We start from the raw sequence: 14,185 nt of genomic DNA, 5'->3' as shown, positions 1-14,185 counted from the left end.
TCTTTTCTCTTTGTTCGTCTGCTGCTAGAGCTTAAGATCAAACTGTGGTGCCGTACGTGCTGAAGACGACGCGCGTGCTATCGCTGTCCAAAGTTACGTCTTCGGGACTTGCCAAATCCACTCGAACCGTCCCCGAATTGTTTCTCTTCCTCTGGCCCCAATTGCTGAGCGTCCAATGGTAGACGCCCTCGGAAGCGGGCGGAGCCTGCGTTGCTGCTGCTGCTGCCACCTCCTCGCTCGTCGCCACCATCGTGTTGGGCGTGTCCGGTGATTCAGAACTTGAGCTGGCTGTTTCGAAAGAGTCGACGACGCCGTTCCGAAACCGCACGATTCCTGAAAGAAGAAATGAAAATATTGATATTAGATTAATTATTTCGTGCATCTGTGATTGATGGTATCGTTAATATATACCACTATCGTCAGGCGACACGTGGCTCTCTTCTATACCCCGCAAGATGCTCTGGCACATCTCAGCTTCCAGCGGGATGGGATTTTCCGTGTCCCGATTGTAGATGGTCACGGCGATGTGAGCGGGATGCGGTACGGCCAACGGAATCACCATTTTATCGGGCGAGTACGGCTTCAGCTTTTTCTTCCAAGGCGTCCAAAGCGTTGTGTTTGTCCTCGATCCGGTGGCCAAAGAGTTGGAGGCGCTACTCGCTTCGTTCCTCTTCTCTGCATTCTTCTTCCCAGTCGCCGTTAATTTCGAGCGAGGATTGAAGGCGGACACCTCCAGGTACGGAGAGTGCACTTGGATGTTACCCCTGGGCGTGTAAACGTTGCCAAGGAGATCTGGACCGCCAGAACCCATCTGCGCCCTCTGCACCATCTCCGAGTATCTGCCGATGTCCGCGCCCGGATGCGGATCCAGCTTGAAACTGGTGTCGGTATGATCCAGAGGCGTCAGTATATCCAAACTGAACAACTCGGTGTAGAGGAGACTGCTCAGACCAGCCCAGTCGCCCACCGTTAAAGCCCTGCTATCCCAGAACTGCTCCTCGCTGCATCCCAACTTCGGTAGAATGTGCTTCGGATAGAATCGCTCGAGCATCAACGCGCCCTGCTGTATGGCTATTTTCAGTTCGTTCGTGGCCAATTTAATCTTACTCTTCACGCTTATGTTGAGGCCGGTCTGCAGGTCTCGTCTCCTTCGTTCCAGCTTCTCGTGCAGAACAGCGATCAGATCCTGCGCCTCCTTTTCGAGCACTTTGTACGGACCAGCTGGTTTGGCCAGTTGCGTGGAGAAACTGCCGAAGCACGCCTCCACGAATTGCGCAAAATCGCGCTGCGGCTGCAGGATCGTCGCCTCCATGATGCTCTGGTAGGCGGCCAACTCGTCCCATTCCATCTTCGCCTCGAAGGCGGCCAACGCCTGTTCGGGAGTAATTTGGAAGTAGTAGTCGGAGGCAAGACCGGGCCCGGCGATCCTTTTCACCACGAAGCTATCGCTCGCCGGAATTCTGCCGCGCTTCTTGATGATCGCATGGAATATTGCAGTGTCCCACAGCAAACGCAACCAATAACGAGTGATTCCACCTGTAATTTCAAGATGATATTTATATGAATTAATAATAGTTCATTCAGATCATACCTGTTAAGATGATGAGCGATATGATGGGGCACACGATGAAAGCCACGAGCAAAGCAAGAATCGGCTGGACGCAGCCCTGAAGACCGATATTCCATATGACTGCCTCGAATAAAACGAAGAAGCGATTTCGTCGCAGCTCCGGACTGTCCAGATCATAGATGAGTCCGTTGAAGATCTGCACGCCGAGCGTGAGGACGGGCATCCAGAGCATTGCGGTCATCGCGATGAAGAGGCAGTTGAGTGTGACGAGGATGGCTACGATTGGGAAGACCAGCACCAAACCTAAGGTGCCGAAGAGTCCTTTAAAGAAGTAATTCCACACGCGATTCGTGTGCCGCGTGAGACCTTTGCCTATGAAGCCGGTATCCGGTTTCGTTTCGAAATGGGTGCGCGACTTGGATATATGCCGCCATAGACTTATGAGCCGTGAGCAGAGGGTTGAGGTGAGGCTGCTCTTGCGCGGAAACAGAGTGCCGTTGACTTGCGACAACTCCAGATCGGGCATGAAGGGTTCCATGCAGAAGAGGGCGCGCACTCCGATCGGCGTACACCAGGGAATGAGGATGCCGAAGAAGAACATCGCGTTCCATGTCCAGCACCACGTGCGATGGAAGTAATTGAAGATCCGCCACAGAGGCCACCGCGTCGTCGTCGTCCTAACCATCTCCTTCTCCACCAAAAATACCTACAATGTACAAAACGTATATAAAAAGACGAAAAACTAAATGATTGAATGATTGCATACAGGTTGACTTGGATCGGAGCGTGGTGTGGTGATGCTGGTGGCCTGTTTGCTGAGGACGGTGGGAACCACTTCGGATTGCCCTTGGAAGTTACGACGGACGATCCAATTCGTGGGCAACCAAATCTGCGTTGGCCACAAGAAGTTTCGCGTCGGTTTTTTCACCTTCCGCAGCTCTCGCAGCAGCGCCGGTTCCCTCTTCAAAATATAAAATAAACTTATTGATAAAAATAATCGGACGACATTTGCTTACCTCTTTCATAAAAGCCAAGTCTCTGTTGAGGAAGTAAATAGTCTGATTGAGTTTCTGCCCGTGGCAGAGCGTGAGCGCCTCCTCGTGCGCGCTCCACTGATTTCCAATGCTGAACTTGAGCTCGGCCGTGTTCAATCTGGAACGTAACCATGGAGCGATCCTCGACAGAACCGGGTGCGCGCTGCACAGGCGACTTTTGACCATCTCCTGCGATTTGGACAACCTCCTCTGCACACTCTCCACGGCTTTATGCATTAGGACCACGCTCTGCGCCTGCTGCACCAGCAACTGGGCGATGCCCTCGCCGAGCAGCTGGATATCCGGGTGAGATAAAATGCTGTTGTAGACTCTCTGCAGATACTCCTTCATCACGGCCTCGTTGACTTCTCTCTCGATATCCTCGTCGGGCATCTTCTCCGCGCGCAACTCGGCGATGAGTCGTTCGCGGAAGTGCAGAAACCAGCCCCGAGTCTCTCGCTCGAGGATGGTGATCACATGTGGCAGAGCGCGCCTCATCAGCGTGCGATCCCATAGCCTCAGATCGAGCTCTGCACCGGCCGTCGTTAAATATCTGTACGGCACGGAGACAGGCGGTTGCGAGCACTCCCTCGTCACCTCAAACTTCTCGGTGGCCGCCCTCCTCAGCTGCTTCCGCACGTACGAACACAGAAGCTCCAGCGACTCCTCGTGCTCCGGCCTGCAGACCAGCTCCGCAACCAAGTATTTGCTGCGCTCCTCGCGGATCTTCGTATCGAGATTGTTCGCCTGCAAACTGGGAATTCCCACCAGAATGTCCAGAATCCTCAGGAATCCGGTCAAAAGTCCACGGAAAGCTTGCGAGACGCTGAAGAAGTGCGAAACCAATCGGTTGCGCGATGTAACGAACAGAAATCTCAGAGCCAACGCTAAATCGTTCAAAAGCGAATCCCGACTCCTCTCCGTCCCCTTCTGAAGCAGCTGCGAAAGCTTCCACTTGTGCTGCTGCCCAGGAAAATTCAAACTCTCCACGTCGAATTCACTGCAGAAGATATTACAATTAGTCCAATTAATAAAAAAAATAATAAAATTGAAAATATGAAACACGACAAAACTAAAGTAAATAAATAAATGTGAGGAAATCATTTCTAACATAACCACACACACATCATCATCGACACTCGTAACACATCACATACCCCTTGCGTCGGATGGAGTCTAGCTGTTGAAAGTTCAGCCTTTTCGGCTTCCCATATTTATCCTTGTGCAAGCTTTTCGTAAAGGAAATGTTCAATACATTAAAGCAATCATTTGTAACTTAAATCTAAAATTCTGGCTATACAACTAATAGCAAGCTAATGCGCTTATGCATATTTTCAAATAATAGAAATTCACTTTTGTAATTTGAAATAGAAAGGAGAGCATGAACATTTTCTTTTAATGTTATGCGTTTGGTATATAAAATGTAATAGTCTTACCCTCTTTCCCGTATGTATTCCAGCTGCTTTCCTGTAAGCTTGCGTGTCTCGCCTTTACTGTCCACGGCGACGGCGTCGAGCTCATCGAATGAAGGCGTGACGAAGAGATCGCGCAGGTGATGCTTGCATTTGTTCCGACCCAGAGAGCCGTCGGAGGTGACGTTGGACGTAGGAAACGAATCGCTTTGTGCGACCGGACTGGGCAGTACTGCAGAAGAAATAACGAGATTGATAATAACAAGTTACTTTTCTTGCATGAAAAACGTACTGATAGGAAAGGTTCTCCAATGGTACAAGAACTGCTCGGCGACTTGCTTAATGTTGTTCACGAGCTGCTCCACTTCCGGCGGCGCTCCGATCAAGTTCACGTCGAAGTTGATCGGCTCACGTTCCGGCTGAAGAGGTTCAGCAGGACCCTGCAGGATCGTCCCGTCGCTATTCCTCAACGGATAAAGAGACGTCGGCCTTGCACACGACGACTGCGATTCGTTCAGCACCTGCGACGAGCGGAATTCCATCCGATTCGAAACTGAAAAATAGACCAGTCACAACAATGATTCAGCAAAGACGAGATAAATTGCACTTACTTTGGGAGCTACCGCTGTCGGTACGTTCACGCTCGTGCACTCCCGACTTGGACCGATGATGACCGGGACGACGAGGCCCCGCCAACACCGCAGCCGCTGCTGCTGCTCCTCCATCGCCAGATTCGTAGCTCTGGGCGGAGCCTGGTCTGGGTCCGCCTCCCGACTCTGATCGTCGATGACCCTTCGCCCCGCCCCCCGAACTCGGTCTGCTGCTCATCTTCTCACAGCAGTAATAATATCCAGTCACCGTTTTTGTGTCGCATCTGAAATTTCAACCAAGAACATTTAATAAAAATTCCATCGCTGCAATTTGCATTCCTTTTCAGTCCCTTTTTTCTTTCTTTCTACAATACTACACACACACAAGTGGATATTTAATGCGCGCGTACACTCACATATGGATGAGTTATTCAATTACACTTCGCATCCTGTCCATTCGGGCTTAATAACATGTGAATGGACGACGTGCGCTTCCCATACATTCATCAACAGATGTTCACGACGTTTCAACAACACTACTTCTTGTCACAAAGTCGTTTGTTTTGACAATGAATACCATGGCAACAGTTACTAGCAGAATCCTTTCCGACTGAGTGCAACTAACGCACGTCTCCGCAAACGATAATTGTTTATTAACATATCCATGGCAACTGGAAACAAAGTTTACTTGTACGTAATCGAAGCGACAACGATTCTTTTCAGGTCGAATCGGTTTAATACCATTAATCGAATTAGTCTTACTTCGTAGTATACGAGCACTGCAAAAGTTTAATCTTCTATTTTCAAAAATTCAACTTACTTGACTTTATGAGTCGGCGATTCCATCTCGCTACGACCGTGGCGAATGCACAGGGAGACGAATAATTTATGCCATTTTCTTTCTTTACGCAAAACGCGAGATTACGAGATCTCCTCTCGATGACCGTGCTCACATGCGTATCGAATGTTTGCAAAGAAAAAGAGTGAGAAAGAAGCAAAGCTGTTCCATTTAATTCCCCTTAGAATTTAGCTCTTTCTCTCTCTCTCTCTCATCTTTGTTTGTTTGTGAGTCGGTTGTGCACGTCTCAGGAAGCAGCTCAAAGTTGCGTGAATCTCGTAAAGAGATCGGAAGAACATAATACCGTTTCTAGTTTCCATCTCAAGGAAAAACGAATTGATGAATGCTTTCCGTTTAAATGTCACGCTATAAACAAAATATAGATGGTACAATTTGCCAATCTTAACTCTAAAAGATGAAAAGAAATCAAGTCTCAATATAGCAATTACGTTAGGAGGAAATGATAGAAATAGTTGCCTTGAACTTACGAAGCGAATCGTCAATTGACTTTAATTCAATGTAAATGCTACTTGATGTTAGAGCACACGAAAAAAAAAAGAAGAGTTCAAATGTTTAAAGTGTAACCATGGAGACTGGTATGAAATTGGAGTGGAAAATGTGCTCAATCTATGTAGATTGATCGATTCGACACTTGACACCCATTTCTTTTGTTTCTTTCACGTTCCTAAGATATAACGGATCATAGGCGCAGTAGAGTAATATAACAGCAACAACCAAAGTTACGGTCACTGTTAAAACTCTTCCTCTCTACTCCTCAGCCGATGTCTGTTCGGTTTATAAACGGCATGACACATGTCAAAAGTATGCGGAGAGCGTGAATCAGCTGATCATATGGGTCGCCGCTGCCTGCCTGCTTCATCATCATCATCATCATCAAATTCTTTTTTATTTTTCATCTCTTCGCATTCTTTCTTTATTCTTCTCGTACAAGAAAACAAAAATCAAAACAAAAGAACGCTTTTGACATTTCCGAAAGGAGGATAAGACGATAGCCCGATTCGTTCGCTTTGAAACTTTGATGTGAATTACACATGTTAGTAAACACTCGAAGCACAAAAATTGGAGAGAATGTATACAAATCGAAACTGATAAATTACAATTTTCTTATCCCGTTCCAATTGTGAAGTAATAACCGATAATGAAGCAAAATATCGATGATAACCAGGAGATTTGATTGTAAAAGCAAGTGTATATATGAATATATAGCAAATCCTATTGGAATATTTGTCATATTCCAATAGGATTTGCTCAAGTTATCGGTATTAACGGAGAATGTATGTTTGGTTTATGCGTGTGTGTAAACATGTAGTACACGCTCCCGCGACCTACGACAAGGAAACGATTTAAATAAATGGTAGCAACAAATTGGAACAATTTTGGTTTCGCGTTTCAGTCAGTTTTAATCTTGGCGATCCGCAATTAATAATAGTTGGCGCCTCTCTCTTTGCGAATTCAATTGTTGAAATAATTAGCGTGAATTGGTGCTGGAATTCGCGCTTCGAATTAGCGAACCGCCACCAAAGTACACTCGCACGTATAAATATAACGTGTGTATTTTTATATTTATATATATACTTTTTTTTTTAGAATTTGGTTCACTTACCATTAATGGGGTGTCCCATCGAGGATAGTGCCGTCCTGGCGGTGGCGGCGCTTCGATTTCATTCCCCGCACACACACATCGACGACGACTACTACCACCACTATATACTTCTGTGTTATATGTATGCACGTACTATGTGGAAAAGGGTGTAAAGAGGATCGAGAGAAGAGCACGCGAAGCTCGAGGAGGGATGATGCGGCTGCAAAACTAATTGGGGTTGGTTGGCACGATCGAAGTGGCTGATGATTATTAACTAATGTTCGAACGATAAGAACATAATCATCATCATCATCGCGATGCACTCTTCTCTTCTCTTTCTCCTCCACTCAATCAAACTCGGACGCTCGCGGTTAGCCAGCTAAAACTAGGTTTGCGTCACTATGCGACTGACTCTGGGTAGGGGGGCCCCGCACGGTGCACGCACGCACGCACCTTACAGCCACCTATATCAGACTATTACTTTGATTGCTACCGTTCACTGCCGTCGATGGATCCATGTACTTTGCGTTGCATTCCACCAAACCGACACACAGCATCTACTACTACACCCACGACATCCGCGCTACCTGTCGGGAGCATCCTCCACCACCACATCCTGCAACAGCTCCGCCGGGTATACAGCCCAAAACACACCATCTACAATTAGAATATTCTCTTCGTTATTATTCTCGTCATTGCATTTACATAACAGAGATCACGAACAGTCGCACATTCATCTACATTTAGATTACATATACACACACACAAATATACACATATCTTAAACCTAATTACATCGAGGTGAAGGCTTCGCATCCTTTCGCTTCAAAAGTCGAGCTTGAGCTGAGAGACGCACAGCAAGTGGTCGTAGAAAGAGCAGGAGGCTATGACGATGTCCTCGTCGACGGTGGCGTGACGCCAGTCCACGCCGTAAGCAATTTTCTCGTGGTCGTAGAAGCTTTCCACGACGTTCGGACGATCCTTGCACTCCAGCACGTGGACTCCACCCAACATGCACGCAGCGAGCAGATGGTTTCCAACGTACGGATCCCATTTCAATCGCCACATCGTGCCCGGCATCTTCGTCTCCCTCAGCGGACTCTTGAAATGCCTCATGTCCCATATTTTTACGCTCTCGTCGTAACTGTATATAAAATAAAGTAAAAAATAAGCTTCAATCGCTCAATAATTTTAAACTCAAAATACCTTCCGCTAGCCACGATGAACTCTAGGAACGGATTGGAATGTATACAAGTCACGCCTGCTAAATGACTTCGATTCTTGATCACCGGCTCCAAACCGCTCCTCGCGTCGAACATCAGCAAATACGAATCATCTCCACCTGCAAATCAATGGATTCCAATAAGAATCTTAAGAAACCAAAACTTGCATTACCTGTGTAAAATATGTTTGTGTCCCAGTAGTAGAAAGCAGCAATCCAAGCCTCGTACTTGTGCGCCTTGTACGTCTGGATTTTCTCCAGAACATTATTGTATGTGTAGCTGTGTGCGTAACCATTGGAATCTGATGTTATGATCTTAGGGTTGTCCTGTTTCACCCCCGTAGACCAATCCAGAGAGAGCATCAGCGTTTCCTTCCCCTCAGTCTTTGAAGTCTGCGTATCAATAAGCTCCAACTTTTCATCGGTGAGCTTGTAGATGATCAGAGAGCCCATAGCGTCGACGGCCCCCAAAACCGGAACCCCGTTCAAAGCGACGTGACACCATTTCAAATCCAATATAGCCGCCGTCCGTATGCACTGCTTCAGCGCCAACTCTTTACCTTCCAAGCAGAAGAGCATGATGCGTCCGAATCGAGTGTTCCTCGGCGATTCAGCTAATTGCAAATAATGAATTGTATTAATTTCTGTTTACATTTTGATGGTGGTTGTTTGTGAGCCTTACGTGGTGCGCACTCGGTGACCAGCTCCTCCAGCTGGTAGTTGGCGCACACGAAGTAGTTGCGGTAGGGCTCGATCGGGCACCACTCCACCGAGTCAGCGTTGTACTCGGTGTCATATCTGTGGAGGACCTGCAGGTGCCTGGGCGGGAACTTCTGCTTCGTGTTCAAATCCTCGCACATCTCTTCGTCGAACGACTTAAAAACCAATAGCAACAGACGCGCAGGTTATGTTTTCGCTTGTTTTAAACCTGTTGCGCAGGGCTACCAAAACGCGGCCGCTCCTCGAACGCGAACAGAAATAATAATAATGATGATGATGAACCGGCGAACATATTCAGACGCGAGATCAATAATTGCACCCTTTCGCTGACCTCTCTTAACTGCACATGCACAGTGCGATTCGGGCGTTGTTACCTGACAAATTTCACACTGAGAGCACTAAAATTACGACCAAACACGTAATTACAACAAAACAAATGATTGTTTATTGGTAAAATAACAAACAAACAGATGAAACGACAATACCAACGGTTGTTAGGAAAACATCACCCGATTTAAACATTTGAAACAATTTTAAAATTTTCTCGCTTCACGTTGGCATCGCTTTGTGACCAACTTCACGCCTTCTTTTGGCACGTGCGGTCGCCGTATTTACCATTATTTTAGGTTACTTTTAGTGATTGAATTGACGAGCGAGGATGGATGTGGTAGCCGAAATTTTGGAGAGAACCGCCAAAGATGCGGAGAAATTTAAACCCATCCACGTTAAGAAGCACCTGGAATTGGAATACGACGTGGGCTCTCTCCTCGCCGTTGACATCAACGATTTAGACGCAAAACTAATCAAGTAAGTCATATTAAATTGCAAATTAATTTCACCCACAAAGAGATGAACACTTGTTTACTTTTGTTGTTGCTGTTGTTTTTAGTAAAGAGAAGAATGATTACATCAAGAATCTGACGAGGGACAACATTCAGCTTCTCATAAACCAGATATGGCAGTTACCGACGGAACGCGTGGACGATGCTGTCGTGGTGAAACTGCCCAATGCAAAGACACTGCTGCCCAGATCGTTGCCAGTGCCGAAGGAAAAGACTTTGACCAAATGGGAGAGCTTCGCCAAGGAGAAGGGCATCAGAAAGTCGAACAAAGCTAAGGTGCATTGGGATGAGGAGCTCAAGGAATGGATTCCAGAGTACGGTTACAAGAGGGCGGCAGCTGAAAGGGAGAAGGATTGGGTGATCGAGGTTCCCGGAAACGCTGATCCGTACGAGGATCAGTTTGCAAAGAAGAAGCAGGCTAAAGTTGAGAGAGTCGCTAAGAACGAGTTCCAGAGGTTGAGGAATATCGCCAAGGCCAAGAACATCAAAATCCCCAAGATGGGTGTTGTCAATCCGGACATGGCCAATTCGAAAGACGTAATATCCCTTTTGTCTACCTGATTTGTAATTATACTTATCGTTGTTATATCTTTATTGCAGCTGGTGACTGCCATCACAGTTGCCAAATCATCGACGGCGAGTGTTGGAAAATTCCAGTCTTCACTGCCGAAGGAGAAGGAGGCTCGCGGTGTTGCCGACATAACACCTGGTGCGAAGAGGAAGAGAAAGATGCCGGTCGTTCCGTCGATGCAGGAGAGGAGCGAGAATCTGGCGATAATCGATTCGGTGCTCAACAAGAAGCCGAAACTCGATGTGACCAAGGCCCTCTCGAAACATTTGTACAAAGAGCAAGAGATGTTGTAAGTGGATCGACATCACTGAAGAGGAGATTGAATGTGTGTGTTAATGTTTTAATTTTCTTTGTTATGCAGACACGAGGAACCTTCATCAAAGAAACCGAGGGCTGGCAAACGCGGCAAGAAGAAGGGCGGTAACCCGGTGGCCGCACCGAAGGGTGGAAAGAAGCCGAAGAGCGGCAAGGGCGTTCACAAGGCGTCCGGCAACGTGGGCAGGAAGCGACGTTAAGGTGGGCCTATCTCTAGAATTAACGTAATTTATCGTCGAAAAAGAGACTTGGCGTGTACATAAATTTTTAAGGTAAGTGGATTAGTCTGTGATGGTGGATAATATATATCGTGCACATCACTTGTGGTACTCCCATCCGAGCTCGGGGTTTTTGGAGACCGCCATGTAGACGAGCGCACCTCGTCCGGGCATCGGCTTCACCGCCACGTACGTCCTTCGATCGGGGCTCCAACGGCTCATGTAACTCTTGCCCGGCATCTTGTCACCAATTGCCCCGTGCTGCAAACAACAAACAATCAATTAATTCCACGTTTCTCTCTCTTTGTCCAACAGATTACTATTATTAGATGTAAGACGTATAAGATGGCAAACCAACATACCTTCTCGCTGATTTGCGGATATCCGTGATGGTGATGCGGGGCGTCGTCGATGCCTTTATGGAGGACGGTCAACATGTACTTGAAGAACTGGTTGCGGTTCTTCTTCACGCTCGGATCGGTCGACTTCAGATCGCACAACTTCGCAATCCACTTGCTGCAAATCTCGCGATCTACAAACATCAACAACAACAATAATAGTGGTTATTTTTATAACAGGGACTGACACACAAAAAAAAGTGATTGATTAAAAATAATAATACTCTATGCGCATTTCTTAAACCAGCGAGAAATTCGATTTTAGAGTATGGTTTTTGTATTTAATAAGTGTTAGATAGTAGAATAATTTTCTAATAAATCGATATTACGTATTCACGTCGTTTCATTACCTTGCTTCCTTTTGAGCTGCACGATGAGATTCTTGGCGAGCTGCAGATTCCTGTTGAACTCTTCATCGTAACAGTCGAGTGCCGGGTTGGAGGTCAAGTTGATGGTTTGCGCTAACGCCATCGTGTAGCAACACGCACTTCAAGTAAATCTTCGTCAGAAGCAGCTGCCGCCAAGCATTTCACCGGAAATTTTCGTCTGACAGGATATAACAAAAAAATAAATACACACATCATCGCCATGGCGAAAACATGGAAATTATGCATTTCTCAATTTTTGGCAGTCGGTCGTGCTTTTCCCAATTTTAATCCTTTCCTTTTATCCTTCGGGCTTTTGTTGTTTTTTTTTCTTCCTCGAGAAATTTACAGTGATGGGCGCGAGCATCCGCAATTTGGGGGCGGCGCCCGACCTCCAACTGGAGGGGGTTCTGATCCGCCCATTGAAAATCCCACCGGATCTGCCGCCGACTGAAGACTGGCACAGAGACATGTCGCCGTCCGACCGCCTCCACTATCATCAGACTCTGAGCAGCGTCCGACGTTACGCACATTTCAAACCGATCCCGTAAGTCTGTTGTTCTGTTTCTTCGTTCTTTCTGTTTGATCGATGCTGAACGCGGCGAACAAATCGAATCATCGGTTGCAGCGGTATCATCCCGTTGGACGCTCTGGACCTGGTGCTCGGCGCCAAATACGATCAAGGCGTCGACCTCTTCGGCGAGAAGATCGATGTTGTCCTGCAGGGCAGCACGATGGGCACCGATCGGAGGGCCAAGATGCGCAACACTCTGGAGCTGAAGGCGGCCAAAGATGCCATCGGTATAGCGCATCTGGAGGCGATGGAGACGAAGTCGCGTCGGTCGCCGTTCTTCACCGATTTCACTGGCTCCGCCTTCGGACCTGTCGTCGCGCTCGACAACTTCCGCAAGGTCAAGGACAACAAACTCGAGCACAACTACAACAAAGTGAGATTTCGTTTATAACGAAAGAAAACGAAACATAGTAGTAATAATAATAAAATCCACTTGCCTCGTTCATTTCCAGCATCACGTGCTGTACGTGGGCGGCATCTCCGAGAAGCGGCATCCCTGCAACGTGAAACTCATGAACTCCTCGCACCATTCGCCGCAGACCAACGCCGGCTATTCGCGACAAGATAGAGACGGAAATTCCTATCAGTATTGATTCGTACAACAAATTAATCATTGTATTTATAAGCTTAAATCTAAATATAGTATTTTAATACCAATTCTATATATTACCTTTCTTTTACTTTAAACTTTTCCTTTTACCTGAAATACAAATGAACAAGTATATATAAATTGTAAAACCATAATGTAAGCATGATTGCATACGTTAAACGCAAAATGTGAAAAAATCTCGTAATTGCCACTAATTAAGTTTAGCGCTAACGCTCTTGTTCCTTCCTCTTGTTGATTATTGTTATTACCGTTGAGTATGTTTTTTTTTTGTTGTTTTGTATTAATTAGTATTGAACAATCAGAGTGTGAACCATTAGCGAGCGCGCACATGAAATACAATTAATGTACATGCGTCTCTCCCGTTCCAAAACAGCATAAATACATACATAAATAAATAAACGCTTCAACCGACAAAATATGTGCAATATAATTAATATATAGTTTTGTAAAATTCTATTTCTAGATGGCGCATTGCGTAATTCATCTGCGGTGTAGGCAACTTAAAGTCATTAAATTAATTTTGTCATTTGTATCAATTTTGTTTGTTTTGTCGCTTGTGCCAAATCGGTTTCTTCGCTTGATATCCGGAATGCGAGAACGACCGGAAGCGAGGCCATTTCCGGCAGCATGAGGGATTTCCGCGGCGATAGGGAGGACGCGGGTACGTGTGGTGTGCGGTGTAGCAGCCGAGTAGAACGAAACACAAAAAAAATAATGCCCAATTAAGAGCGAGCGCAATAATTAATAAAATCGCAGATGCAAGAAGAGAGTGAGAGAGAGGAAGGAAACGGATTCGTAATCGCGAGAAAAACGAGCATAACTATATATAATAATTGAATCGGCGAGTTATGAAATTACTAATTAATTAACGTTCGCGTGTACACACGCATTACATATTTTAATAAGACTCAACGTATTACATTTTTTTTTCAGTTGAATTTACGTTAATTAAACGATGGTCGGTCGTCCCGCTGGGATCGCTCCTGCGTCCGATTACAATTAGAGAACCGTTGTTTCTTCAACTTTTTGTTTGTTTTTTTGTGTGACGTTTCGAAACCTTAAATTGCTTAATTGCTGTTTTTTATTGCTACCGCTTTTCGGTCGGTCCACCGTGTTCGTCTTTCCGTTCTACTAAGTTTCCAAAAGAAATAAAATATTTATACGGGGAAATGGATTATCCTCTATTGCGTCCGTAATTCTCTTAATTGGAGTTCGTTAATTGCTCGCCGACGATGTTACATTTATTTGTTTATCGTGCGGCACGGCCCCCTCTTGTTTTTTTTTTGGTTTAATTTTACTGCAC

General features: G+C 46.1%; 5 protein-coding genes across 8 annotated transcripts; 2 read left to right on the top strand and 3 right to left on the bottom strand.

The window, feature by feature from the left end:
- LOC108558515 lies at positions 1-7,611 on the bottom strand. Of its 3 annotated transcripts, none has more exons than XM_017915441.1 (10): positions 7,069-7,611; positions 4,628-4,890; positions 4,309-4,569; positions 4,041-4,248; positions 3,762-3,833; positions 2,587-3,604; positions 2,337-2,531; positions 1,592-2,276; positions 448-1,536; positions 1-333 (listed from the first exon to the last, which is right to left on the bottom strand). In XM_017915441.1, exons 2-10 carry the CDS (start codon positions 4,842-4,844, stop codon positions 38-40), a joined length of 4,041 nt encoding a protein of 1,346 aa, XP_017770930.1. In that variant the 5' UTR covers positions 4,845-4,890; positions 7,069-7,611; the 3' UTR covers positions 1-37. The 3 variants fall into 3 exon arrangements, with proteins under 3 accessions (XP_017770930.1, XP_017770929.1, XP_017770931.1); XM_017915440.1 differs by having other exon boundaries at positions 412-1,536; positions 7,069-7,608; XM_017915442.1 differs by lacking the exon at positions 3,762-3,833 and having other exon boundaries at positions 412-1,536; positions 7,069-7,607.
- Positions 7,612-7,744: 133 nt separating this feature from the next.
- On the bottom strand, positions 7,745-9,449 carry LOC108558518 (diphthine methyltransferase). Its single transcript, XM_017915447.1, has 4 exons — positions 8,952-9,449; positions 8,443-8,883; positions 8,254-8,389; positions 7,745-8,191 (listed from the first exon to the last, which is right to left on the bottom strand). Exons 1-4 carry the CDS (start codon positions 9,127-9,129, stop codon positions 7,873-7,875), a joined length of 1,074 nt encoding a protein of 357 aa, XP_017770936.1. The 5' UTR covers positions 9,130-9,449; the 3' UTR covers positions 7,745-7,872.
- Positions 9,450-9,541: 92 nt separating this feature from the next.
- LOC108558519 (ribosome biogenesis regulatory protein homolog) lies at positions 9,542-11,340 on the top strand. 2 transcript variants are annotated; one of them, XM_017915448.1, is made up of 5 exons: positions 9,542-9,796; positions 9,879-10,368; positions 10,432-10,691; positions 10,764-10,989; positions 11,251-11,340. In XM_017915448.1, exons 1-4 carry the CDS (start codon positions 9,648-9,650, stop codon positions 10,915-10,917), a joined length of 1,053 nt encoding a protein of 350 aa, XP_017770937.1. In that variant the 5' UTR covers positions 9,542-9,647; the 3' UTR covers positions 10,918-10,989; positions 11,251-11,340. The 2 variants fall into 2 exon arrangements, with proteins under 2 accessions (XP_017770937.1, XP_017770938.1); XM_017915449.1 differs by having other exon boundaries at positions 10,764-10,918; positions 11,251-11,338.
- On the bottom strand, positions 10,921-11,825 carry LOC108558521. The gene is made up of 3 exons (XM_017915451.1): positions 11,684-11,825; positions 11,298-11,467; positions 10,921-11,196 (listed from the first exon to the last, which is right to left on the bottom strand). The coding sequence occupies exons 1-3, from the start codon at positions 11,802-11,804 to the stop codon at positions 11,035-11,037; spliced, it is 453 nt and encodes a 150-aa protein (XP_017770940.1). The 5' UTR covers positions 11,805-11,825; the 3' UTR covers positions 10,921-11,034.
- Positions 11,826-12,025: 200 nt separating this feature from the next.
- On the top strand, positions 12,026-12,890 carry LOC108558520. The gene is made up of 3 exons (XM_017915450.1): positions 12,026-12,245; positions 12,327-12,645; positions 12,725-12,890. The coding sequence occupies exons 1-3, from the start codon at positions 12,052-12,054 to the stop codon at positions 12,863-12,865; spliced, it is 654 nt and encodes a 217-aa protein (XP_017770939.1). The 5' UTR covers positions 12,026-12,051; the 3' UTR covers positions 12,866-12,890.
- The last annotated feature ends 1,295 nt before the right edge of the window (positions 12,891-14,185 follow it).

The sequence above is a fragment of the Nicrophorus vespilloides genome, unplaced genomic scaffold (assembly GCF_001412225.1).
Source record: "Nicrophorus vespilloides isolate i.1.1-1 unplaced genomic scaffold, Nicve_v1.0, whole genome shotgun sequence".
Lineage (NCBI taxonomy): Eukaryota > Metazoa > Arthropoda > Insecta > Coleoptera > Silphidae > Nicrophorus > Nicrophorus vespilloides.
This window is presented reverse-complemented; position numbering and strand designations above follow the sequence as displayed.

Excerpts from the sequence above, each read along its gene's own strand:
- LOC108558518 (XM_017915447.1), bottom strand. The coding sequence starts at position 9,129 with ATGTGCGAGGATTTGAACACGAAGCAGAAGTTCCCGCCCAGGCACCTG. Across the intron at positions 8,390-8,442 it reads CACAAACATATTTTACACAG|GTGGAGATGATTCGTATTTG; the intron begins GTAATGCAAGTT and ends ATTGATTTGCAG. Across the intron at positions 8,192-8,253 it reads TTCATCGTGGCTAGCGGAAG|TTACGACGAGAGCGTAAAAA; the intron begins GTATTTTGAGTT and ends TTTTATATACAG.
- LOC108558520 (XM_017915450.1), top strand. The coding sequence starts at position 12,052 with ATGGGCGCGAGCATCCGCAATTTGGGGGCGGCGCCCGACCTCCAACTG. Across the intron at positions 12,246-12,326 it reads GCACATTTCAAACCGATCCC|CGGTATCATCCCGTTGGACG; the intron begins GTAAGTCTGTTG and ends CATCGGTTGCAG. Across the intron at positions 12,646-12,724 it reads TCGAGCACAACTACAACAAA|CATCACGTGCTGTACGTGGG; the intron begins GTGAGATTTCGT and ends GTTCATTTCCAG.
- LOC108558515 (XM_017915440.1), bottom strand. The coding sequence starts at position 4,844 with ATGAGCAGCAGACCGAGTTCGGGGGGCGGGGCGAAGGGTCATCGACGA. Across the intron at positions 2,532-2,586 it reads ACTTGGCTTTTATGAAAGAG|AGGGAACCGGCGCTGCTGCG; the intron begins GTAAGCAAATGT and ends TATATTTTGAAG. Across the intron at positions 2,277-2,336 it reads GCTCCGATCCAAGTCAACCT|GTATTTTTGGTGGAGAAGGA; the intron begins GTATGCAATCAT and ends TGTACATTGTAG.
- LOC108558521 (XM_017915451.1), bottom strand. The coding sequence starts at position 11,804 with ATGGCGTTAGCGCAAACCATCAACTTGACCTCCAACCCGGCACTCGAC. Across the intron at positions 11,468-11,683 it reads GCAGCTCAAAAGGAAGCAAG|ATCGCGAGATTTGCAGCAAG; the intron begins GTAATGAAACGA and ends TGATGTTTGTAG. Across the intron at positions 11,197-11,297 it reads ATCCGCAAATCAGCGAGAAG|CACGGGGCAATTGGTGACAA; the intron begins GTATGTTGGTTT and ends TGTTGTTTGCAG.
- LOC108558519 (XM_017915448.1), top strand. The coding sequence starts at position 9,648 with ATGGATGTGGTAGCCGAAATTTTGGAGAGAACCGCCAAAGATGCGGAG. Across the intron at positions 9,797-9,878 it reads TTAGACGCAAAACTAATCAA|TAAAGAGAAGAATGATTACA; the intron begins GTAAGTCATATT and ends TGTTGTTTTTAG. Across the intron at positions 10,369-10,431 it reads ACATGGCCAATTCGAAAGAC|CTGGTGACTGCCATCACAGT; the intron begins GTAATATCCCTT and ends TCTTTATTGCAG.